Source organism: Filicampus tigris, chromosome 2 (genome assembly GCF_054856515.1).
Source record: "Filicampus tigris isolate MCC_2025a chromosome 2, RoL_Ftig_1.0, whole genome shotgun sequence".
Classification (NCBI taxonomy): Eukaryota; Metazoa; Chordata; class Actinopteri; order Syngnathiformes; family Syngnathidae; genus Filicampus; species Filicampus tigris.
Window position 1 is genome coordinate 14,411,001 of NC_141218.1, and position 26,314 is coordinate 14,437,314.

General features: G+C 39.6%; 2 protein-coding genes and 1 long non-coding RNA gene across 10 annotated transcripts; 2 read left to right on the top strand and 1 right to left on the bottom strand.

Moving 5' to 3' along the window:
* Positions 1-5,568, top strand: casp3b (caspase 3, apoptosis-related cysteine peptidase b). 4 transcript variants are annotated; one of them, XM_086055866.1, is made up of 7 exons: positions 1-120; positions 994-1,082; positions 1,883-2,037; positions 2,682-2,810; positions 2,986-3,161; positions 4,641-4,761; positions 4,904-5,568. In XM_086055866.1, exons 2-7 carry the CDS (start codon positions 1,006-1,008, stop codon positions 5,140-5,142), a joined length of 897 nt encoding a protein of 298 aa, XP_085911992.1. In that variant the 5' UTR covers positions 1-120; positions 994-1,005; the 3' UTR covers positions 5,143-5,568. The 4 variants fall into 4 exon arrangements, with proteins under 4 accessions (XP_085911992.1, XP_085911999.1, XP_085912016.1 ...); XM_086055873.1 differs by having other exon boundaries at positions 37-124; XM_086055890.1 differs by having other exon boundaries at positions 102-120; positions 1,887-2,037.
* LOC147151526 (uncharacterized) lies at positions 4,578-8,073 on the bottom strand. Its single transcript, XR_015090140.1, has 3 exons — positions 7,969-8,073; positions 6,960-7,139; positions 4,578-4,766 (listed from the first exon to the last, which is right to left on the bottom strand). It is a non-coding gene; the product is annotated as an uncharacterized LOC147151526 (long non-coding RNA).
* irf2b (interferon regulatory factor 2b) lies at positions 7,398-23,903 on the top strand. 5 transcript variants are annotated; one of them, XM_086055837.1, is made up of 10 exons: positions 7,398-7,610; positions 8,803-8,879; positions 9,860-9,954; positions 11,023-11,122; positions 12,171-12,347; positions 12,588-12,634; positions 13,405-13,510; positions 13,745-13,894; positions 14,816-14,853; positions 16,550-23,903. In XM_086055837.1, exons 3-10 carry the CDS (start codon positions 9,868-9,870, stop codon positions 16,817-16,819), a joined length of 975 nt encoding a protein of 324 aa, XP_085911963.1. In that variant the 5' UTR covers positions 7,398-7,610; positions 8,803-8,879; positions 9,860-9,867; the 3' UTR covers positions 16,820-23,903. The 5 variants fall into 5 exon arrangements, with proteins under 5 accessions (XP_085911963.1, XP_085911972.1, XP_085911954.1 ...); XM_086055846.1 differs by having other exon boundaries at positions 7,399-7,609; positions 8,797-8,868; XM_086055828.1 differs by having other exon boundaries at positions 7,400-7,610; positions 8,803-8,868.
* The last annotated feature ends 2,411 nt before the right edge of the window (positions 23,904-26,314 follow it).

Genomic DNA, 26,314 nt, shown 5'->3' on the forward strand with positions numbered 1-26,314 from the left:
CTGTTGTCCAATCAGGTTTCTCTTTTGTCAAGGTGTTTCGACTTCCATCGGCTTCTGTTGCTGAACGTTTTAGGTTGTGCTCGCCATTCAGTTTGGCGGAGTTTACACGAATCGTGTCACGTAAGTACGTGCCATTTTCGTCCTTGTATTTGTTTATGCTTGTGAATATTTCGCCTTAGTCTTCAATTGTACGCAGCGAAAAGTGAAGTTGCAGGAAAAGTTACTCAATTGATTGGTCAACACACCCCAGTGCTATTGTAATGCACGAACCTTGTGGGGTGATGGGTCCACAGAACTTAATCACTTTTAAGAAGTAAGATTCAATATAGAAACTTGTTCGGGACTATTATTATTTGTCCCCTAGCCGAATCAGCACAATCTCCAGGAAATGCTTCCCACACTCTTCGGTTTACTAGGGTAAAGGACAAAAAAAACCTTCAACTTTTAACAGACATTTTCCCTTCTACAGTAATGTACTTAAGTTATCTGTTCTTTCGATTTGTGTAATCGGGGGAGTCATTTACTACCCAGCAATACAGTTTCATTTTTGTTGTGGTTGCAAGAATTGTGTGTAAAACGTCAGCGCACCGTTTTGTCAAAATCATTGATCAAGATTCAAATGTATCTACTGTAGGTTGGGTTGGAATGTGTTGTGAATTTTACTTAATTACCAACTATTTACTTTCAGTGTTTTATTTACTCACTTTTAAGGCTAATTCCACCAAGTAGGAGTGTAGTCAATAGTCATGTTTTTGCCTCGATCTTTCCTGGCTCCCATCCCATTTCCACACCAGTAGGAGCTTTTAATGAAATTAATTTGGTAGCAATTGACCTACTCAATGGAACGAAAGGCATTTTTTATCTTTAGCTAAAGACTCACGAAAGGTATTTTGAATGAATGCACTTTACTTTAAGATTTGATCACCCTGCAAAGAAATGGGTTGAGGGATTCAACTTTCACTTTTCAGTAGACTCTTACTGTATGTTTTTCAGTCAGAAGAAAACATGGCTGCAACCGAAGATGCTCGTTTTGCGGAGAGGTCTGAGGACACATTGGACGCCCTCAAACTATTTTCAAATAGGTACATGATATGGCACACCAATTCCCTGCAGGCTCGAGTTAATGACTTTTAACTAGGCAAAGGAAATGTTTTAATTTAAGTCATTAATTACTACTATTTCAACTGAATGCAACCACTACCTTTTAACTTTATGATTTAGTTGCTGCCCTTTAGCTTTTTCTTGACTTGAACGATTTGTTGTCATTGGCGGAATTTATAGTGTATGGTTCCATTGACAAAACTACAACTTTTTGCTTTTTCTGCACCCAGTCAATGAAATGCAAGTACTGTAAATGAAACTTTCTCATATGGCCAAACAATACAAATAAACACATTAAAATGCAGCAGATATAAAGCTAAACTCCAGGGAAAGCATAGACCTTTTATAGGGTCTAAATACTGTATATTACAGGTGTATAAAACCTTAAACTAGCAAAGTAATTTTAGTTGAGTAATATGTGGAGGTCAACCTTGTTAAATCAATGGGGGCAAGTCATTTCCATTTTGAATAACTTTTTCACGTTATTTCTTAATTATTTACAAATTGTCACTGTCAGTGCTTGGACCTTGTGGATTTACATATGTATTAAAAAGCTCTCAAATGAACAACGGACATGTACCATCAGATGAGGTTTTATTCCATCAGTGGAAAAACTGCTGCTTTACTGAGTGAACTGTTTGACAAAACCACTAAATTGGTTCACTGAGCTGCCAAATCGAGTTAAAGGGCACGTTTGAGTTGAAAGCCATTTAGCAGGTTTCTCAACCTCATCTTCATAATCTCGAATGTTGCTCATGACTGACTGTGGACCTTTTTTCAGGAAGAATCCATCCGATGCTAGTAAGACAGATGAGGAAACATACTATTTACCCAGCAGAAATGCATCAGCCCACAACCCATACCAGTACAAGATGGACTACCCGCACATGGGGATCTGCCTAATTATCAACAATAAGAACTTCGACAGCAGCACAAGTAAATACGCCCATAAAACCTGTCTGGTGGTTCTAATGAGTTCTCGGCTGTCTAATTCAATTCATAGCCACTTTGACGAATGCTTTGTGAATTCATGCTTCAACGTTTTTTTACTTCCCCAAACTGTCAGTCAGGCCTGCTCTCCGACATCGGTGTGTCAGGTGCGAAGTAGTGAAAAGCCCCGAGGAAATTGTCACAAGATATTTTATGTTTCTCACAGTGCTTTAATAACAGCCTCCTCTGTACTGTGTGTCTGCTCAACTGATGGAGATGTGCATACACATTACAGTTGGATGGGGTGTGACTAATATAGTGGCCCTACGATTACATCAGGTATTTTTACCTCTTTTGTTTATGGTCTTCATTGCAGATTTTCACTCATTACAGGTGGATTTGAAATGTGTCTGCTGTGATAAATGGGGGTTCACTGTACCATGCAGAAAGCCAGTATTAGATTGGCTTTAGTGCTTTAATGACCACATATAAGTAGAATATCACTGACAAAGTGCACATCTACACCAAAGCTAAATTTATGGGAAAAAAGATGGGTGGTGCCTTCATGTTTAGATATCCATTTCTTTTTATCTTCCATCTTAATTCCATCAGTTATCGAATGGACTATTTTTGTTTGTGTATCTTCCCAGGGATGAGCACTCGTAACGGCACAGACGTCGACGCTGCTTTTGCCCTGAAGACTTTTTCAGAACTTGGTTATACCATTAAAGTGGCCACGGATCAGACTGTAAAGCAGATGAAGAGTTTACTGTTGAGTGGTAATAGATTTTTATTGTTTCCGTTATTGCTCTGTGGTTATCAATGTAACTCAAACATGCATTTGGAATTTTGAATGCCATTTAAATCCAGAACCAAAAATGTCTGCGCTTTTATATACGTAGGAATCAAGGGTGGTAAAGTTACTGTCTTGTTTCTTTATGTCTGTGTCTGCAGTATCCCAGGAGGACCACAGCAGCAATGCATCGTTTGTGTGTGTGTTGCTAAGTCATGGTGAAGAAGGTGTGATTTTTGGAACTGATGGATATGAATTGCTTGAAAACCTGACAAAACCTTTCAAAGGACATCGTTGCAGGACTCTAGTGGGAAAACCAAAGCTCTTCTTTATACAGGTTAGTTAACCCTCTGAGCAATTCCTTTTTTTCTTTTCAAACATTTTAGCTGTTTTGATGCACAAATGCAATGAAACTTCCCAAGAGAGGAGATTTTTTTTTTTGATTTTGTCATTTCAACACCAGTTTTGGCCAATTGACAACTTTTTTTGTAATCCCTTATTATTTTCTGGATTGAATCATACAAATTTGGTTTTCAGTTTAGAATCATCTCTTGACCATTTTGCTTTTTTCTGTGTTTTCTACAAGATGATATAATGTAGCATGTTTTGGACAAGGAAGCAGTTTCATGTCATACAGACACAGTCACAGACACAGCAGAGGTGGCTGAACAATTTGTGGAGTGCTCAGGAGGCACATCACTCTGATGGTTGCTACATGTACAGTAATTATGCTACTGATAAGCAATGCATGCTCAGATAGGCACCGCCCAGTGCAGTAAATAAGTGGTGTGGGTGATAAGAGGAACAAACGGGTACATCAAAGGCAGGCCAGTAGGTGGGCAATACAGTCTGGGGCATTGTTCTGCAGCTTCTGATATTCTTAATTTCAGAAAAATGTGTTTAATGGCATGCTGCACTCAAGTAGAGAAAATGAAAGCGGCAATTTTGATTTTATGAAGCGTGCATACCCTCTTCTGACCAAAGAACATTGGCATTTCAAATTTATAAGTGCACACTTTTTCTGTAGGCCACAGAATGACTGCACTATTAGCAATACAAGTAAAAAGGCGGTACTGAGAAGATATTCAAGATTCATTTTTGTGGTTGTTTTCCAAACGGCTCATTTCACAACAAGCTTGAATTTGAAGAGTTAAAAATTAAAATGAATAGATGATTTATTCTAACCACAAGTGCTGATGTTGGGTAACATGTAGTAAAAGAAGGCAAAAACAAAAAGGAAAAAACTTAAACTCTGGAGTCTCTGCCCACCGATGAAGATTGAAAATAAACATGAAGTAAACCTTTATCTGCCTGTTTATGAAAATATGTCTGTGAGCCAGCCATTCTGAACTTCCACCCAACTATATATGTAACAGTACTAATTTACTACCAGTATATTTAATTTGCCAGTGGTGACTTTGCTCAAGCACCATTCATTTGCAGTCTTGATGTGGAGGGATGAACAAGTGCACTGTAGGGAGAATCTCCAGACGTCTCCAGTAACGCCACAGATGTTGCTAGATTCGTTGCTCATCACTTCTTTTGGAAAAAATAGCCAAGTAGATGAGTCGGAAAAGTCTCTAAATAGAGCAACAGAGTTGCTAAATTGGCAACACTCAGTATAACAAAAGCCGTACACTTTACTTGCATGAGACAGAACCCACCTCCTCCACACACACACACACACACACACATACGCACACACACCCCACCATCGATGTTATTAAAAAAAAAATCTATATACCGAAAGTAATCATGGAGGATTTCCTTTTATTTGTACTCAGTAATTTAGAAAGCACAAATGTGTCCATTTCAGGCATGCCGTGGCTCAGAACTGGATGGCGGGACCGACCTCCAAGCCGACAGTGTGGAGGAGCAAATGTCGGAGAGGATCCCTGTGGAGGCCGACTTCTTGTATGCCTATTCAACAGCTCCAGGTAGCCTGCAATAAGATTTTGGATAGGAATTTTCTGAATAGCCTGTGAAAACACTTTGAGAAATGCAAGAAATTTCAATGTTAAATGTAGAGACACAATGCTTGAATTAGTACCATTGCTAACAATGAAAATGATCCAACAGGCTATTACTCCTGGAGGAACACACAAAACGGTTCGTGGTTCATGCAGGCATTGTGTGAGATGTTGCATCGTTTCAAAGGCGAGTTGGAACTGATGCAGATCATGACTCGGGTCAACCACAAGGTGGCAATGCACTTCGAATCCAGCTCCAACCTTCCTGGCTTTACGGGCAAGAAGCAGATTCCCTGCATTGTCTCACTGTTAACCAAAGACCTTTACTTCCCTAAACAAACTGATTGATAGTGCTTATCATCTGAAACTATTGAGTAGCCCTTTTAAGGGAAATTAATAAGTGGTGTTTGAATGCATGGTCATCCTTTTTTTTTTTTTTTTTTTTTTTTTTTTTTTGGGGGTCGCTATCAGGTTTGAACATTTCTCAACACAATTTAAAACACTTCCATTAGGATGCCAATACAGTAAGTCAAGGGGTTTTATTTTAATGGAGGAGCAGGGTCTAATTCTTTAAAAATCTTAAATTCTGTGTATCTAAGGAGACACCTCGCCATTTTCACACATGAAAGTGTGGCATTGCCAACGAACACTGAAAATACGTTAAGTAAATCTCATTAAGTCAGAGTGGGAAATTAATTTTCGATGCTCTACAAAAATCAGGCATTAAGTACTCAAAAATTAAACAGGCAAAATAAAATTATTTATGCAAATTGACTGTTGTGTTCTTTTTTCAGTACCCACCACTGTTTTTTGGCGTCATGACTCAATTTCATTTATATGCTGTATTACACTACCCTACTGTAACTCAGAAAAATACAATACAACTTTCAAGACACAAACACACAGCTAATACACAAGAATGGCTAAGAACAAAACGAATGTCCAATAAATGTGTGTATCTCACCTGTTGCCAATCATTCAAAAGAAAACGTCATGGCTCCCTGCAGGATTATCATCTTTGTGTTCAATTAAAACGAGATCATCATTATTTCAGTATTCCTAATTTGTTATACAGTATATTCGTATGGTCGCATTTGTGTGATTTTTTTTTTTTTTTAATGTCGCGGCTCAATAAAGGCTGGTAAACACCACTTTATGCCTCTGTGTGCTTACATGCATGACAAAACAATTTTCTATACGATTTACATTTCCTGTTCCTTCATCTCTGAAGAAATTTGAAAGGTCACATCTCCGCACTCTGTCCGCCTGCCCCTTAATAGATGGGTAAATATGTAAATAATGTTTGTATGTCAACTGGTTGTCACCAAATTTAAAATTGTGTCACACATGTATTATTTTTAAAAATATTTTAACAAAAGGCACCCGATGCTCATTTGTTATACTTAATGCATTTTTTGGTAACAATGATCGTCTGGATTGAAGAACTCAACTCACAACAACCCCAGCTGTAACAAAGTGATGTACATAAAAACAATAATCTGCATTGACTGTAGTTTTAAGTTGTAATATCACCATTCACCACTAGATGGCATACATGGTTTAGTCGCGCTATCTTATACTTCCCTATGCGACAACGTGAGTAGGCCTAATATTTTTGGGGAGGATTTGGAATGATCTGCAGGACAAACAAAGTTACTCGATGATATTCAAATTTAGAATGAGTTGATTTTTGGCGGTGGTGCGGGTGGGGTGGCGGGGGGTGGGGGGGCGGTAGAATGCACAAAATGAGTTCTTGCTTGCCGTTCAACAATTTTGTTCCGTTCTTGAATGCCGATTTTTATGCCTGGAGCCCCCTTGCACTGGGAAAAAAATCGCAACATGTGGTTATTTTGTTGTTTGCTTCAAACCCTTTGTTGTTGGGTTAGGATAGTGGGTCTTTTACACATGCATAGATAAATGCGTTATCGCAACTGAACTATATTAACAGCACTTATTGGCACAAATGCGCATATTTGCCCATATCTAAAATAGTATTTTTGTCATACATCTGGATAGGAAGTTTAAAAAAAGTAGCCATGATGAAAAATTGTCCCCCCCCTGCAGTTTTTTAATTTCCCATTGCAGAATTCAATCATGCAAGATCTCCCATTTTTACTTTGACATTTACCATACAATAGTGAGTAGTAGCATTGCATCTGTCATACCATATCATTGGGCCGAATGGAAACTTCAAGAACAACGTTAGTTTGAATATACTGGTTGAATTAGCACACTGAAATTAACTGTCAATGGCAATGCACGTAAAAAGGCCCTCAGTCCTCCTTTCGTTTCCTGCAACATTTGATCCTGAAAGAAGCAAAGACAGGCTGCAGACGTGCAGAACCCTGCAAAGGAGGAAATGAAAATGAAATTCAGCACAAAGATCGTCTGTACAGGTTCAATGGCGCATCTGGCAGAACATTTTGCGTTTCAGTTTTAGTTTTTTTTATAACTCGTGAAGACGCTTGGGCAGCTTTGTTTTGGAACCAGTGCAGAGCACCGTGCGTTTGTTTTGACAAACGCTTGACGAAAAGTGCTTGTTTTGCAACGGCAAAAACAAGCGCAGTGAGCCCTCTTCTAACGATATCTTTTAGGGGCCACACACTTCCGCGTTGGCGAGTGGGGAAGTAGGAGGGGGATTTCCAAGTGGAGCCCCCGCTACTCCCGCTAAGCTTGTTTTGCTTTCGCTCTGGACAAGAAACATAACCTAGCAGCGCTCTCACTTTCCCTTTTCTTCTAAAGCCCACAGCCCCGTCAAAATTGCCCCCCAGCCAGTGGTGCATGTTATTCTGACAAAAGCTGCCCAAACTCGACAGGTAACACAATTTCCGCATATCACCAGCACCGCTGCTGTTGCCGCTGCTTTTTACTTTTGACAGACTTTTCTTGCAGGCTTGCTATGACGGATCCTTGTTCGCCGTGTAAGCGAAAGTATTCCTTTTACGCTCGCTTTTGTTTACGTGGACTTGCTTTTATTTTCACTTTTGGCTCAACTTGTTTGCTCCTGGCCATCGGAGGAGTGACTGGCAGCGGTTAAGTGGTCGTGGTTGTTATAGACTGAATTCTTAATTACGTTCGTGGGTGTCATTGTAGATTTCATGAAATGTAAAATTAGCAAATAACGTGTTTCCCATTCAAATAAAAAACGCGGAACAATGTTTTTATACAACTTACGTAAGCCCGATGCGAGTTTACTGCGTTTCTCGTCGGCATATTTAGCGTAGTGAAAATGCATTTTGAAACATCTGCGCTGATGTATTTATTTAATCTGCACCACTTCTTTTGCAAGAAAAGTAAATGTCCCATATTGTGCAATCTGCCAACTCGCCGTGGTTCAAATAAGCGTCAGCGTTAGTTAATGGTTAAACCATAATCGTATCGATCGCAAGTACTTTTATAAATGTTGCTCTGTACTTTTGTTATGCAAATACATATTTAATATATGTACTATGGGAATAGTGGTGTTTCACCCTGTTTGACCTGTTCAGTTGGCATGCTGTACCACTCACGGGGAGTGCCACTGCCTTATCTGGCCTGACGGACTGTGATCAGATCACATTGCACATAAATAACAACGTTGTTTTTATATCAAATGGAGTGTGCATGGGGTTAAATTCCACGACTGTTTGTTCTTTTCAGGTTTATTCATAATTATATCTTAATAGCGACAATTCATTTGCATGCATGTGTCAAACTCAAGGTCCGGGTTCATCATATACTTTTTGTGGCCCATTAAAGAAAGTAGTGTCTTGCAGTGTATTTGTTATTTACTTTGAATTTTCTCTGAATTTCTTTTCTCCCCACCAAATTACCATAAAATAATTTGAACATTATTATTTATAATTGGTTGCAGGGATATGCAGTCAAGGGAAGCAGAAATAATTGCATATACATCTTTTCAATTTTAGTTCTGTGGTCTCAAATTTTCTTTATAAATCCAAAAATGTCCATGATTTCACCGTCAAGATTGCTAACTTTGTGTATTTCCTCTTCCATTACATGGGCAAGACTCAAGAGTGGCAGCAAGCAGCCTCACCTCAGATTGCACAATCTCTCACGAACTGGATTGAGGAGGTTTGTAACTGGCAAGTCCCTGTTTCTGTCCCTCTTCACATCTCCAACTTAATGAGACTTTTAATATGCACTTTAATTTTCCATAGTCAGGCTAATGTATTCATTATTTGTGTGTTAGATATTTACTTTTGCTGGGTGCTTTAAGTGGAAAAAATATGCGTATAAATAAGTGCTGGTGTTCTGCCAAAATGTCCTACGCATGCAAAACGTCATACCGTATGCTTATTTAATAGCCTAACCCTAACCCAAACCCAACCTGAGCATGCATGCACAAGCGCACTGGGCATTGATAGGATGTCTCGACGGGTAGGAAGGAATTTCAGACTACCTGTACTCCCCTTATTCGACTGTTGCCGGGTTAATTAGGCCCTCAATATAATATAATGTAATGTAATATAATGTTATTATAATCAAATCTAATATATTGTACGCATTTTATTTATAAATGATATATAACACAACATGATATGTAATACAACATCTGGTTCATGAAGCATCTAGAAGCTTTATTTTCCTATCACTAGTTAGCATGTCCGCTTCACAGTTCTGAGGTTCTGTGTTCAGATCTTGGCTCTGTGTGGAGTTTACATGTTCTTCACATGTTTGCGTGGGTTTTGTCTGGTTCCTCTCGCTTCCTCCCACGTCACCAAAACCTGCAAGTCAGGTTAATGGAAGGCAAAACTGTCCATAGGTGTGAATGTGAGTGAATGGTTGTCTCTGTGCCCTATGATTGGCTGGCGCCCAGTCCACAGTGTATGCCGCCTCTCGCCCAAAGTCAGCTTGGATGAGCTCCAGTTCACCTGCAACCCTGATAAGGATGAGCTTGATTGAAAAATAAATGGAGATCAAAATGTTTCCTTCATAAAACTTTGAACTGAACATTCTTCATATTCATTATTGTTGACGACGCTTTGTCCAAAGATGTGCCATATACAGTACAGTACCTCGAATAAATGCCGACGTGTGTGTGTGTGTAAACACTTGTGTTCAGATACCGCAATGCCTGTGGATAGAAAAAGGATGCGGCCGTGGCTGGAGGAACAGATCAACTCCTGCGAGATACCGGGCCTCAAATGGGTAAACAAAGTAAGTACTTTCACTGGTACACATCCTCTATGACAGGCATGTCCAAAGTCTGGCCCGGGGCCCGAATGCCGCCCGTGCTCACATTTTCGCCGGCCCGCAGTCTCTGGCATAAAATTAATAATGTGTGGCCGGCAGTAGTGTTGACCACAGTAGAAAATACACATGTAAAAAAGCTATTTAGATTTCACCAGAAGATGGTAGCAGACCTGTGGCCACACTTTCGTGAGTTTTCAGAAATGCACCCCGAGCGCACTCTGCCTCTCCGAACACACCTATCTGTCGCCGCATGACCTTTGTGTGGCCCTTTCCAGCCCATTTCTAAAACAAGAGACTAGCGAAGAAAAAGAAAGTTGACAGAGAGGGCCGTTGAATGGAAATTGTCCTATTTTTTTCACTGAAATACAAAACAACTGTGTCTGTTAAGTTAACTAAGAGACTGTGGTTGTTTTCAAGAAATTAAATATCAAGATTCACTACCAGACGAAACATGCCAAGTACGACAAGGTAATGAACGCCGTAAAAAATTAAAGCAACTGAAAGCTGTATGGTCGGCCCCCACACATTTTCACCTCACCAAATCTGGCCCTCTTTGCAAAAAGTTTGGACACTCCTGCTCTATAAGAATGCGCAACACAGAAATGGTTTACTGATAGCTATTGAAATGACAAATCGTTATTGTACGATTGGACTGAACAAAATGATCCGCACTGCACAGCTCACAGCACAGCAGCTGCCCACTAACATTGTGCAGAGCAAGTTAACTCAGCGTTCTCGAACAGTCACGAAAGCAAGGACTTCTGGGAGGATGGGTGACAGCGTGATGTGGACACTTTTTTTTTACCAACTCAGGTGACTGATTAGCATGACCTCCCCACGATTAGCATACTACTTCTGATTTGTAAATTTCGGGGGATTACAGGGCTTAAAAAACAGCAAAAAACAGCTCTGATGAACACAAAATTACATCCCTAAAAGATAAATTGTTCAGTCCTATTATACATTGTATTTTGGGCAAATGTGCTGAAAAAAACCCCTCAAACCATTGTTGACGGTGATATTTATCTCTAGGAGAAAAGGATCTTCCAGATCCCTTGGATGCATGCTGCTCACCACGGCTGGGACTTGGAGAAAGATGCTCCTCTCTTCATGAGATGGGCCAAGCATACTGGTAAGCACACTGGCTTTATTTTTGTCAGTATTGAAAGTAAAATCTGGTATAAAACTAAATTAATGTTTGAGTTAATTGACATATTTAAGGTAAATCACCACAATTAAATTTTTTAGGAGACTTTATGGAACATTGTAACAAAAAAAAAAGAAAAAAAAAAAAAGAAGCTCACCAGTAATGGGACATTGTGATTTCCTCACAATGTTGTTGAATTTGAAAAAGCAAATGGATGCAGAGGATACAAATAAAACGTTGCATATTTGTATTGATCTTTTTCCTGATTTGTAGTGGTGGGCAAATGAAGCTTCAAGATGCTTGTTAAAGAAAGTGTTTTAAGAATTAGCAAGTCAGTGTGCTTTTAACCCTATGGTGAACAGAGAGCGCCATCTAGAGAAGCCAAAAATACAACAACTAGTTCATGAAACATCTTGAAGCTTCGTTTTCCCATCGCTACTGCTTTGTTAATTCATGATTGTGAGAAATCATGAACATGACCAGGGTCTTTACTTAGATGAATATCCATCCAATTTCTGTTCCGCTTATCCTCATTAGGGTTGTGGATGTGGCAACCTAATTCAAGCTAATTTAAGCAGAAGTTCAAATCAAACTAGTAGTCCTTTGTGTATATCCTTACACAAGAAGTAGCTTTCTGGTTTCAAAAAATGCGGTGACCCCTGGTTTACCAACACTAATTTTAACTGACAAAGTCTGACTTATTTTCTAAAGCAGCTAAAACCATTCGCTGCAATGTGAAACTGACATTCTCGATAAATGTAGACCAAACAGTATTCCAAATGGGTACTGTAATTATTATTTATAGTATTTAATGTGATAGCAATGACTATTTTTTCTCTTTAGAGGGGGGATTGTCAAATGAAGCACATTTCATCCTAATTAAGTGAAAATGAAGTTGAATAAAATAAACTGAGGAGATCACAGGGACATGTTTTTCTGCATAGTGCTTGGGGGAAAAAAATATTTTTAGTAATTATTCAAGTTAAGTTGCAACCATGTGTCATGATGCTATGTCTCATCTGTGTATGCATAGGTAAGTACCAGCCAGGAAAAGACCGGCCAGATCCAAAGACATGGAAGGCAAATTTCCGCTGTGCAATGAACAGCTTACCTGATATAGAGGAGGTGAAGGATAAAAGCAACAAAAAAGGAACAAACGCCTTCAGAGTCTATAAGATGCTGTCATCTTCGGAGAGAACTATCAGGAAAGGTAAGTGTTGCTGCTGGCCATCAACAATTTGCCGTGTGTGCGACCACTTACTATGAAAACATTTATAATGGTTCAAAGTGGTTCAAACTGGATTTCGTTGCGACGTCAGTGGTTTACTTTTCTCAAATTCTGGTCTTGACTTTGGAGGTTTCATTGGAATTTCATTTGTTTTGTACTAAGGAAAGAATGTGGCTTTTCCGTGACTCTCTGAATGGTGTTTTCCTCTGGATATGCATTTAGGAAAGAAGAGGACCAACAAAGACAGTAGGCCCAAAGGAAATAAAGAGGTAGATGAACACAGACATGCCACCCACAGCATTATAGTGTATTTTTTTGCACACAACACACAGATGCTGTACCTCGACACTCTTAATCATTGGTAAAATCACTTAATGTTTTTCTTACATACAAAAAACACACTATTCTACTATTGTTTGCTTACCACAACTGATAGCATTGCTAAGGACGTGCCGCGTGTTTCTAGTCCGATTGTGCTAATCTCAAACCGTAATTTACATGTGATAACATGCTTGTTTCAATAGTTACTGTCTGTTATTAGGTCACTGCTGCTGTAAGGTTGGGGTACAGTTTCACATTGTCTTAGTCAGTGTTCAACGTTGGATACTTGCTGTTAAGTTCCTCAAAATATTGTAGGCGCACTCACAGTCTCAGTTCCATTTATCATTGAAGGAAGTTTTGGAATAAGTTGCTTGCAACTTTTCTACACAATATGTCATCAAATGAGTCAAGACAACAAGAAAGTGCAACAGCAAGCAATTACGTGCGCATTCATTTAGTTTTTGTCTTAAACATTAATAACAAACATTTTATGAGACAGTCTTTATCATAGTTAACTTTCTCTTGATACATGAAGCATTTTCGATGCATCCTGTGTTGTCATGGCTGAGTAACGATGATATTCAGACATGATCTTGCATTTAAATGATGTTCTTGTGTATTGGTCATCCATCAGTATAACGTCAACACAGTTGAGTCGACATTCAATTTAAGCACTGACTCCCTGTCCTTATCTTCCCCCCTACTCGCTCTCTCTCAGGGAGCGTCTCCTTTTGACAGGACACCTCCTTTCGTTGATGATGTACAAGTTGACGACTTCAAACATGACTCGCAGGATGCAGTAGAGATGCCCCACACAACCAAAGGTGCCATACCAGCGCTTTAGGCTTTGTTAAGTTATACTTGAATGTGACATATGACACTTTTAATACTTGCAAGTTGTGGCATATGTAGTAGTTTTAATATTAAAAATACCAGGGAAAAAAAGGGAATTCAGCACTTTGATTAGAAATGTCACAATGTTGCAGCGTGTGCTATATTTGTTCTTACGTTTGCCTTTCAAGAACAGTCACACTGATATCTTCTGTGTCCATGTGCAGATATTCCAGGTGAAGAAGATAATGTGATTGCAAGCGAGCTCTTACCATTTGTCTGTCAGACAATTGAAGTGAAAACAGAGAATGAAGAGGAGACCGTTAGCTCCTCCCACTTGTACCCTTTTCAGATCTCTCCTGTGTCTTCATGTGGCGGTGAGTGGGCACACAAGCACGTCACATTTCACCAAATTCGTGGGACAATTATAAGTGGATTAGTTATTATTGTAATTAATAGTGTTTTTTTTTTAATGAATGAACATTGAAAAATCTATACATTCTACACACTGTACTTTAAAAAGAAGCACAGTGAGAGAAGTGCGCTATGTCATCGATAAATAGTTGACAGGAGTTGCAAAACACTGTGACATAATCAATCAGCAAATTGGCAGTGAGTCATGAGTGCAGGTGTCTGGTTCCTTTATTTTTCTTATATTTATCAAGCATCAATAACACATGAATGAGACGGATAGAGTGGTTCACTTTTGGTTTGGGTTATTGTTTTTTTCGTGCACACAAGGGCAGATAAAAACATTGTCTATTGTCAACTGTTACCAAGTTACATAATTTATTCTTGATGTCAGCAGATTCTGTATCGCTTTCGTCTTATCTTATCTTGAGCCGGGAACAGAATGTTTATACTTGTGAAACAGACCACAACTGCTTAACAGTAGTTCAGTGTTCTCAGCTTGTAGTAATAAGCCAAGTGTGAAATGAAAGCATCATTGTGACATCCTTAACCATGCAGTTTCTCGAGGCTCAACATACCGTTGTTATTTCTGAAATGGCTTTCGGAATTGACTTTCTCCATTTGGCATCAAAGGTTGTGGTTGCAGTTGTCGTTTTCTTGCTTTTCGAACCAGTCATTCAATCTGTTATCAGTACATTTGTTCTGCTTCTTTCAGTATTATCTGAGCTTTAATTGATGGGGGCGACGATACAGGTTTTGAATCAATATCAGATGTGTAGCTGTCCTTCTCGTCACTGTTTGTTTTGGTTGTAAGAATCAAATTTCAGGGTGCTGAGTTCAAAATGTGCCATTTGCTGTGTGCAAGTTTTAATTTATTCTCTTTACAGGTAGTGACACAGACAGCGACACTGAGGACACCCAACAGGTGAGTCCATTGTTCTACACAAATGCACCCCGCCACACACACACACCCCCCCCCACACACCCCCACACACACGCACACACACACACACACACACACACACGAGATGGCCTTTTCCATGAACGCTTGGTGTCAAACATTAACAGTCTTGCTTTATAGTTAAATGTATCTGTGTCGAATTGAACACACAGAGGGCCATGCACAAACACATTCAATTGCCCTTAACCATTTCCTAAAAAAATAAACTTTAACACTATGTTGAATAATTTTCATGATGAATCAATGTAAAATTAGAATGCATATAAGCATGCTTGATTCATGACCTCATTTGGAACCATTTATTGTGTAAACCTTTTGTGTATAAATTAGTAATAATTAACTATCCGCCCATCTATTTTCAATACACTTATCCTCATTAGGGTTTCGGCTCCAGTTGACTTCATGCGAGAGTGAATGAGGTACAACTTGGACTGGTCACCACACAACCACAGGGAAAATAATTAACTAATCAGTTTCATTTAGTGAATCGTGGTTAAAATAACTAAGATGGAATAAAGTAGGTAATATTTCACCGATGACTGATGTATTAAAATCTATAGTGTATATTAAACGGCTAGCTAAGTTGACAACTGAGTACTGTTCTTACAGCGGCGACGCAACCTGAATTTGTTCTTAAGTCAGAATACTATCCATTTGCAGTGCCAACTAGTCACAATAACAGTAAACATGGAAAAAGTAAGTACAGCAGTAACAGGGTGTGCTGGCTCATGCCGTGTGACAATGTATTACTATGCCATGTGCCGTTCATAACCTCGAAATGCCGGGAATGTCATAAAGCAAGAAGAGGGCAGGCAGATTGGATCTTTATACCCCCATCCCCTTCCCTCCCCAGCTGAAGGTAGGATAACGGAACGGCTAATAGCAACAACTAGCTTTAGGCCGTTAAAACAAAATGCGTTAGCGCAACAACATTAGCTCCTTAATGTCTGCCCAGCGTGTGGAGGTGAACATGAGCCTGCATCTTCATGTCGCGGGGTTGCCTCCCAAGCAGTCGCGTGCGGTGTCCGACACTGCTTCTGTGTTGTGGTCGGATTTGTGTGTTGCTGAGTTGTGATGTTTCCGAGGTTCATGAATGCATTGTACGGCAAGCGTGTGGAGCAGTGGAGAAAGAAGAGCGCGAGCAGTTGTACTTGGATTAATAAAAACGTGATAATTAAACTACGTCTGACGGCGTGTTCCTGGAAGACGCTACAATATGATAAATCTCACTATTTAAGTTTGACATTTTTGCTCCCTCATCTAAGAAACAGTCACAGTCGGATGATGCTGTGCATGTTAGACGTGCTACCTGCCGCCCATCTCAAGTAGCAATGTGGGCACACAACTTTCGGACTTAACCACGTACCTTTTCCCCGATTTTAACAGGACAGCCAGCATGTTCCCAAACAGGAGACTGCAGTGCTCTGGCTCTTTTCTGGCTCTCACTTTTGTGACTCTCCTCTCCCGCACGCAACAGTCAATAGCGCCCGTGCGTAAGCTTGCGCTAATAAGTGGACTGGACCGAACCGAGCATGCCATAGCGAAACGCATTAATACACCCACGTGTACCGTTATACCCCTAATATTTATGTATGTTTTCCTTCCAGTATGAGCACTTTTACCATCCTTGTAATTTTCTGCCATTTGCTGTGACTCACAGGGTGTCAATCCAGCCTGGAGGCGGGATCATGGCAGGTCAGTTCTTAAGGTGTGCCCCTCTTCCCTCCCTGGCATGGCCACCTTTGTTAGAGGAAGCAAACCTTGCTGTAGAATAACCACCACGCGAGACCCTGACCCCCTCATCAGTTATCACACCGACAGCTGGCCAACATCCTACAGCCAGAACTCGCTCACGTCTTCCATAACCAGCCACACTCATGAGATGCGGGCCAGCGTTATTATGAAAACCTCAGATGTCACCTCCTCCTAACCTCAAGACGACAAGTTCCTAGTTTTATTTAAGTCAGACATTACCAAGCAGGGATCAGGCCACCGCTTGACTGGTGCGTTTATTGGCGAGCACATAGCCGCATTTATGCATCTTCACGACAAAGATGCTCTGTTTGAATTTGCCTCCTGCCACTCACTGCAAATGCACTGCCTAAATTCAAGACAATACACAGGTATTTTGGTATTTTGCGCCATAACCAGTGTAGCTGCTTGGAAGTGTGTCTTTCAGAGGGATGCCTGCAATTCAGTGTATTAATTATAATTACAATAACTATTATAATAATTATCTATGAAATTATTATTTACAAATGAATGCCATTCTTTAAAATAGCATTTCCCACACTTTGAGCTCGAGATCCAAATAGGAAAATATTTCTCCCGACTCCCCAAAAAAATCTGCATTTAATATTGTACTTTACATACTCAATCGGTGACACAATTGAAACTAACTTCAAACCTGTTTTAGGTCCCAACCTAAATTTGGGGTAGGCTATAGGATTGTGAAGTCCCTGATTGGTAGTAACGTATGCACTTACCGAAACATGACCCATCAAATTTAAATTCAGTGCCACTCAAACCATTGCTTTACACACATTGTTAGTTGGCCCATTATTTGGCTCTTAAGACCGTGGTAAAAGAATGGACTATAAATGTGTGATTTTTAAAACAGTAATTGGGTGACAGCATGCATAGAACCAGTTTGACTAGCTTGTATCCATTCCTCCAGTTCAAACCTGAAATACGATATGACTTAGTGTAGTTATACTGTATACCATTTCACAAAATGTGTCTTGTGTAAAAAAAAAATATATATGTATCTGTGTTTTATTTACAAAATAAGTGATCTTGCACATTTAATGTCCTTTCAGTACAACATTTGTGCCATGGCAACTCCCCACAGAAAGATCTGTTCTTAGACTTACCAAACTAACTGACTCTTTAGTAATTGTAGCAATTACATGTTTATATACAAAACTTACTTAATCATATAAACTAAATTTTGTATCTATGCAAAATCCATGTGGCTGTTATTTGAATTTAAAGCACATTAAGAAGTAGTTTAATAGCCACTGTGAAAAGGAGAAACCATAACGGCATGCAGAACCTGTTCAAGCATTCATGCAAACACCAGACTATTGTTTTAAAATATTCTTGGAACATTGTAAAACCTGTTTAATTTGACTTCATGCGAAGGAAAATCATTGTTTTTATTAAGAAACAACCAAAAAGTCATCTGGTTTAAATGCTTTGTGCACTGCAGATTGATCCAAATATTGCGTGAATGCTCAGAGATGCTGTTGTATAAAGTGCAAAATACGCTATGGAGAAATTAATTCAGGGAACATAATCAGAGTTAATCTGTCACAACTTTTTATATTGATACCCAGACGGCATGCAATTTTGCTCCATGTACAGTAGATGGGCCTAGTCACATTAGGGAATCATATTGTGCTCTCAATGTAGACTGCCTTGTGTGTACAGGTTGAATCATACAATTGCACTCAAAATTATTCAAATGGCATTGCAAAAGGTTACAAACTTCGACTCGTTTGTAAGGAGCCAACAAAACAAGAACATTTTTGATAGAGGAACACAACTAATATTGCTAGTGAGCATTATTTTGTCACACATTTATAATGTTCATTTTGAATACAACCGTACATACAATATAAGTGATGTAAAATGAGGAAAGCTTGCAGCACTTCAGCATCATATGAAGGGAAGACACAAAAATGCTTGGATGAGCAAAAAAAGGTGGGGTAATAGTCAGCATAGAACAGGATGTTGTGAGTTTGCCTTTCAGGGCAATGCAGTGGCATCATTGCTGTACATTTGCTGACTTTTGAGGAAATACTTTGTAATCACGAAGGGCCTGATTTACTTAAATGAGTGCAAACCTGATTGCGCACACAAACAAAAGTCAAATATCCTGACCAGGCGCTCCCAGGTGCAAAAAAAGCCTTCCAATTTATTTTGGCCGTTTGAAAGGTAGGCGTAGACTGGCACCGCTGTGTAACAAAAGCCACTTTTCCATTGTACCGGTTCCACCAGACCTGAGTGGCTGCTTTTCCGTTACACTATTTTGGGGCCGTGCAGCTACAGATAATTCATCACCATTATGCCAATTTCCTGAATTCTTTCAAAATCATGCGCAATGAACCACCAACGGCGTGCATAATTTAGCCCCTGCGTATTTGGGATTTTAGTAAATCAGGCCCTATGTGGTGTAAGACTGGGGAAAGTACTGTAATAGCTTGCACGTTTTGTTCTTTAATTGCATCAATATATGCATCTGACTATCTCAGGACTAATTCCCCCTAACGCACAGACAGATGAACTGACACTCACTTCTGGATCTTGTTGACAAATGTACATACAGTATCTCACGTGCGCTTACAAGCTGCTTCAGCACTTTATATTCTGTTTGTTTGTTTGTGTGTGTGTGTGAGTGTGTGTGTGTGTTCTTAATATGTGCCTTGGACACTGTGTGTGGCATTAAGCCATCTGTGCTTTAGCCTCCAATCAATGACACATGCAGGTAAGAGCATTGCAGGGATAAGAAACATTGCAAATATTCCTCGCCTAGTTACTCAGGTTATAGTGTAAGATCCTCACATGGAGGATCCTCAGGGCTTCAACTCTTTAACCATGCACCTTAATCAGTGAAAGTTTGTATAGACCATTTAAATGACTTGGGAGTCTTGAGCCAGTGATGGCTCCTTGAAGTTAGAACCAGAAGTATTTTGAATGATTTGAATTATTCATGAATAATTATTCAGAACATGAATTATTAAGAAACAATCACAGCATGATTCAAGGCTTCAAGCTTTTGGCTTGAGAGTAAACAACTACTGTTAAATATCTGTGGCTTTGAAAGGTCGCTGTCCATCTGCACTGCAAAGCACCGTCATGACTCCTGGGAGTTTTGTCACGTTTTGCTGAATGTGAGCAGAGCATTCGTTCCGATCTTCCCCTGTTAAATCAAGAAGCACCTATGGCACCAATCAGTTTGTTCTATTGGCATCCAAGAATCTGATTGCAGCAGCTGGTAGATTTTTTTCATGATTAAGGCAAACTGCAATTTGCAGCTTTTTGTAAACCTTCTGTATTTACATTCATGGTGTCATGACATCAAGGTGTGTCTTGATTTTCCAGAATAATCTTGACTTTGTGTTGAAAAAGGATTTCTTTCTAAAATAAAGTGTCAGCGAACATTCACTTTTGTGTTTCAACCAGCTATTTTACAGAGGTGGGCATTTTACTAAAGTTCGCCGGTCCGCCATCCGTCATCCATCAGCAGCCTGGGTACCCGTCCATCACCTGTCGATCCGTCTATTTTTCAAGCCGAACCAAACTGTAATCGTCTGTCGGTCAGTCCGTCATGTTATTTTTAACCGCGCTTCCGTCAGCAAACGTCAAAGTTCTGCTACTACGTCTATCGTCAGTCCGGGAAAAAAAAGGTCCAACAGTTGAAAAATCCATGCATTCAACCGTCCATTATCTGAACCGATTTGATTCAAATGGTAAATGGAGAGCACTATGTACATCATGTCGGCTTTTTCTTCTGTTCTTTAGCGGATGGCAAACAACTTTTGGTGCATTACTGCTACCTTCTGAAATGGAGTGTGGGGGGCGGCAAAATACAGTTTAACAACCTCCTAACCCCACTCTTTCCCAAGATAAAAATTCAAATGTAAAACTTAACTCACAAGAACTGTCTATTCTAACTATTCAAAGCTCCTGGTACTTTATTACTTCTTAGATAAGCGGTTTGGATAAATGCATGGTCAACCTGACTAACACATGATTCTCTCTTTGGTGCTTACCGCCACCTGCTGTACATATACAGTCAATGCAGTCTGGGCCGTGTTTCCGTCTCTCTTCAAAATGGACCGTGAGGTCCGTTAGGACTTGACCAGGTTAGTTATGATTACACAGACAGATGAAAATCCACTTCAGTCTGTGCTTAGTCCCATGTTTTTTTTTTTTTCCCGTTTCCCGTCTATCGTCTAAAGTCAGCAAAATGGGCGTCCGCCATTGTAGGACAGATGGACCGGTCCCTTGGTCAGACGGAATGCCTACCTCTGCTATTTTATGACACTTGTCCTCATTAGTGTGACATGGAACCTGCACGAAAAAATGATGGGTGAACTCAAAATTTCGAGACAATAAACTTTGATCACATTTTTAGTTGGCCAAGTCAACAAAACATTTTACGTTTTGCTCTTGTGAAAATTGGCTTTCCCGCATTTCACAACAAAAAAAAAAACAAGAGTTCACGGAACTAATTGTTCCTTGTGTTGTCCCCCAACTTAAAGATATAAGTAAAAACAACTCAGCAAATAACTTTGGAGCAAACTCGTTTGCCATGTTGTGCTAATGAACATTGCTGACATAAATGTCGATTTTAAAGTTGTTCCAACTTAAGTTACTCTTTTAGCCCCCAAAAATACAAGTTGTGTTTTTTTTTTCACAGTGTAGCCTATCTTACTTTGGAGATGGGGTACACTCTAGCCTGATTTCCAGAGCTGGGCATTCCGTCCCAGGGATGGAATTGTCTGTTTGTACCATGGATAATGCCACAGGAGTCACTGACTGACAGAAAAACGCCCAGGCTGTCTTGTGTGTGTAATCCGGGATAGCAATTTGTTTTGTTAACTAACTGTTCATATTTAGTACCTTATCCCGTTGCATGCGAATTAAGTATTTCCTTGTGTGGGACATCTTTAGACCATAAAAATCTCTACCAATGACCCGGAAATGGAAGTCTTTGTTTCCACTTCAAATAATCTTATTATTTTGCAGTAATTATTTTATAGAAACTGAAAACGTCTTGCGTTAAAACGCAAATGTTTTGTAATAAAACAAAATAGTATTTGCGTTATTACTCAATTTCAAATATTCTCCTGACGTCCCCTGGTTTGCTCATCATCATCGTCATCATCTTCATCACATCACAACGGTCTTGTGTTGCAGCTAAATGCTATCTTGGTTAAACAGTTGTAAACAATTGAATCCACTCAGGATATTCCTAGCCGGTAAGTGGATGTGCACATCTTCACTCGTCTGTGTTACTAAGCATTAACCTCACTAAGTCAACATTGAGCGTAAGATAGCAACCAATGTTAGCAAACTTACAGTCAAACTTGCAAAAGTACGATAAGACATCCATCCATCCATTATCTGTACCGCTTCTCCTCACAAGGGTCGCGGGGCGTGCTGGAGCCTATCCCAGCTGTCTTTGGGCAGTAGGCGGGGGACACTCTGAACTGGTTGCCAGCCAATCGCAGGGCACACAGAGACAAACATCCGCACTCACAATCACACCTAGGGGCAATTTAGCGTATCCAATCAACTTACCATGCATGTTTTTGGAATGTGGGAGGAAACCGGAGTGCCCGGAGAAAACCCACGCAGGCACGGGGAGAACATGCAAACTCCACACAGGGAGGCCGGAGCCGGGATCGAACCCGCGACCTCTGAACTGTGAGGCGGACGTGCTAACCAGTCGACCACCGTGCCGACGATAAGACATAAAACTTAAAATAACTAAGACAGCACATGAATGTTACTTGACTTGACCCTAAATTGTCGTATTATTTTTATTTTTTGGGGGGCTAGGGTTAGGCGGGGGGGCGGATTGACGGAATGTGAGGACGGAAGCTGTTTGAGGATGAACATTTTTACTTCTTAAGATGTACTGAAGGCAAACAACTTGCCAAGGCTAATTTGTTGGCCTATCTCAACCTAATATACCGTTAATATGGTTTTACTCACCGCTGAACAGGAAAAAAAAAGCAAATGATAAAATTCACTTGTCAAAATACTTCTGGTATCAACTGTATATCGAAAAAATGATCAAATACTCACTAAAAAGAGGTCATTCTACTTTTTAATCACGAAATGTATGTACTTAGATAAATTATGTTAGATAACCCTACTTGCTAAAGTTGTACAATGGAGGGCAAAAGTACAGTACACAAAACAAAGTTGTAAAATTCAGACATGGACATGGTATCTAGAATTTTTTTGTAATTACCCATTTCTCAAATAGGCAGCCAAGCTATTTGTCTTTGCTTATAATGCCAGCAGCAAAGAAGCTAAAGCTTGGCAACCCCATGACGCATTTATGACAGATTACAAAAGATCACTTGGGAATCTGCTATTTTTTTATTCTTTTAAACAAGCCCTAAAACCAATTCACACTGGAAGCGTAGACAGTAAGTGACATGATTCTTTTATGTGAGTCTGTTTTTTAATCAATTTAAATGGTAAAAATGGTTTTAAGAGAGAGCTGTGATAGCCTTATCAAATGTGCCTTTTAATTTTGATTTCTTTGTCAAACATGTCGTCAATTTTTCCATCCCCTTCAGGTATTTCACTTACTCTGCTTTACTCACCACTGGCATATATGAAACAATTGTTCAAAAGACCAAATTAGACTCTTGTTCTTTATTGTACCAATTGTTCATACAGTGACTGTGCTAAAGGGCTTGTATTAACTCACTTTCCAAAATAGGTTATGTTAGACCTAAAATGATTGCAGTGTAATGCAAGAGCACTTAACATGTTTCTAATGTTCTGTCTTTGTTGAATGGAAAGTATTGATTTATTTCATGCATTTGTGAGTTTATGTTCTTAAAGGGGAGTGTGTTGTTTTATGTCTATCACACTTTATATAAATTCAATTGCATTTGTTTTATTGGGGTGAAAATGGCAAGTGAGTTCATCAGTTGACCTTTAGAGACAATGCCTTACTCAACTTGACATCTAGCAGTGCTCTTAACCGCCCATAAGCCAATAACGCACAACAGTGAACTTGGGTTGTCTGCTGTAAAATAATTATAAAGAAGCTGTTTAATGTACAATGTAATGTACTCTATGAATACACAAATGAAAAACCAATGCATTTAAGTTATGTATCTGTCTCACCCATAAAGAACAATTTTTACTTGAGTAGGAAGTGTGAACAACTGGGCTGTGTGCCAAGTTTTTACAATGCTGGTGATATTGTGAATCACTGTGTAAATCTGAATAAAGACTTTTGTATTTTTTTCCAGGTACCTCGTCTTTACAATGTTGAACAGAAGCAGATTGCTTAGTTTATCTTTTTCGCCCATTAAGGTCAGAGTCCAGTTTTACAGGACTTCTAAAAGAGGTTAACTTGTACTTGTGGTAGACTTTGAAACAAAATCCTCAGTACTACTGGAAGCTAGTACTGTGTGTTACTTTGTGAGAAAAGATACATATGTTTAGTGCTTACATGTATGGCCTGTGCAAGACTGAAAGTGTCTTTATGCACACAGAATGCCCCCCCAACACCATTATTTTGCACTTCTTTGTTTGACCAAAAACAAACTGCTGTTTCAGTTACTGTTCTCATGTTTCGACTTCCTTCCCGTCTTACACTATTCCCTTTTGATTTTCTTTTCTAGACCATTTGGATCGCCATTTCCTCAAAAACTTCCTGCTTTACTTCTCCCACTTTCCTCTAATTCAAATAACACAGTATCACCTCTTTTTCTGTACGTTTTCAGGAGTGGACAACAATCTCTACAATTTATTTTACCAGCATATTCAGGAAGCGCTTCTAACCTTCAATCACATTTTCTTCAATCCCCTTTGCACTATAAATTGTGGTGTAACCACTGATGGGCGTAGAACCATGGTGATTTCTATAAGCCTATAATAAGGAAAACATTTTACTGTAATTCAATGCAGTATTCTATAATGATTTATTCATATTGAAAATTGAAGGATTAAAACATGTAACAAAGGAATGTACATAAATTGAGCTGTTTTGTAGCGTGGTTAATGAAACAAACGTTTTTTGTTTGTTTATGTAGTACTGCAACTGTCCAGCAGATAGCACTGTAGGTTTAGCGATTGTTCTGTGACTAAACTCCACTCGTCTGACGTTGCTTGAATGATCCCGGGCGCCCCCACCCCATGTACTGTATAAATCTCTCTCTCTCTCTCTCTCTCTCTCTCTCTCGCTCTCTCGCTCTCTCGCTCTCTCGCTCTCTCGCTCTCTCGCTCTCTCGCTCTCTCGCTCTCTCTCGCTCTCTCTCTCTAACATATGTAGGCTACATAACATATGTAGGTTACATATCGTTAGCTACATGGCATAATTGTTAAGTCATTTTTGGGCTAAATTGTGATATCTGCATTTGGCGTACACCCCTTCCATCTTTCATTCACAACACTTATTAGATTCCAAAAACACTATCTGCCTAAGTTATCTATTTGACTTGGCAGTTTTGATGCTACAAACAAAATGGCAGAAAGCATGAGAACAGTGTTGCCAACTTAGCGATTTTTTTGCTATATTCAGCCAGTTTTCAGACCTCTCTAGTGACTCTTTTTTTTAAGAAAAAAGCGACTGGCGACTTTTTCTGGTGTTATTGTAGACTGATGTGAAAGCACGTATCGTTCTTATTGTTCTCGACATGCAGCGGGTGCTTCTGTCAGCCTCTCACCTGTCCCAGAGCACTCACAGGTGGCCCAGTCCTCTCGCAGCCGCCCCTCCCAGCTGCAGTCAGGGCAGGAGATGTTCGCCCCTCGGTGTCCAGAGTATAATGCAAAAGAATTGCGCATGCGAACCCGCCGCTTTTTCTCCACCTACAGTTTACAGTCACGGTGTGATAAATGTGATTTTTTTTGTCTAAATAGATAACTGAATTTAAAGATACTCACCTTATCCAGACAGTGTGTTTGCATTTCTCAGTGACACAAGCTAAACTTCTACCTTTAGCTCTCTAGTTTAACATGGCTCAGACTAAACTGTACAGTCAAAAGTACTAGAGCTATTGAAGTTTGTGGTCAGAATCGCTGACGGAAGGCGAGTATTTAGTCCCCCCCCACCCCTGAAAAAAAGGTGAATGACGGACGATGGAAGGTTACCCACGCTGCACACGGATGAATAACGGACGCTCAATTTTTTGTAAAATGTCCAGCTCTGAAAAGTACAATTATGCAAATTGGGTGATGGCATCATTTGGCGACTTCTAGGGACTTTTAGGACAGCCAATAGCTACTTTCTTTCCTGAGAATTTGGCAACGCTGCATGAGAAAGAGCACAAGGCTGTCCACAAGTGGAAGCATCAGCTCTTCTCTTTGATTCGTTTTCATCTGGTAAGAGTTAATGTTTCTTCAATTTTCCAGACACTAAATATCATTTCAGTCAATTAAATGGAATACAACAATGTATTTAAACCTTAAACCGCATGTTTTGTTTGCAAATAACTAACAAAGACTAGCAAACACTGCTGATGTTTCTTAAGATGTGCTGAATGCAGTCATATCAAACGCATAAAATCACAACTGAGTTTTTCGAGCGATGAATTTGAGTGCTGACATCATTTTTACAGAGACCTATTATATAAGTGCCAATGTTCAACTCAATCAAGTGTCTCTTTAAGCGTGGGAAAGAAAAACTGGTTAAGGTTGAACATGAAGAAACAACTTGGTGAAT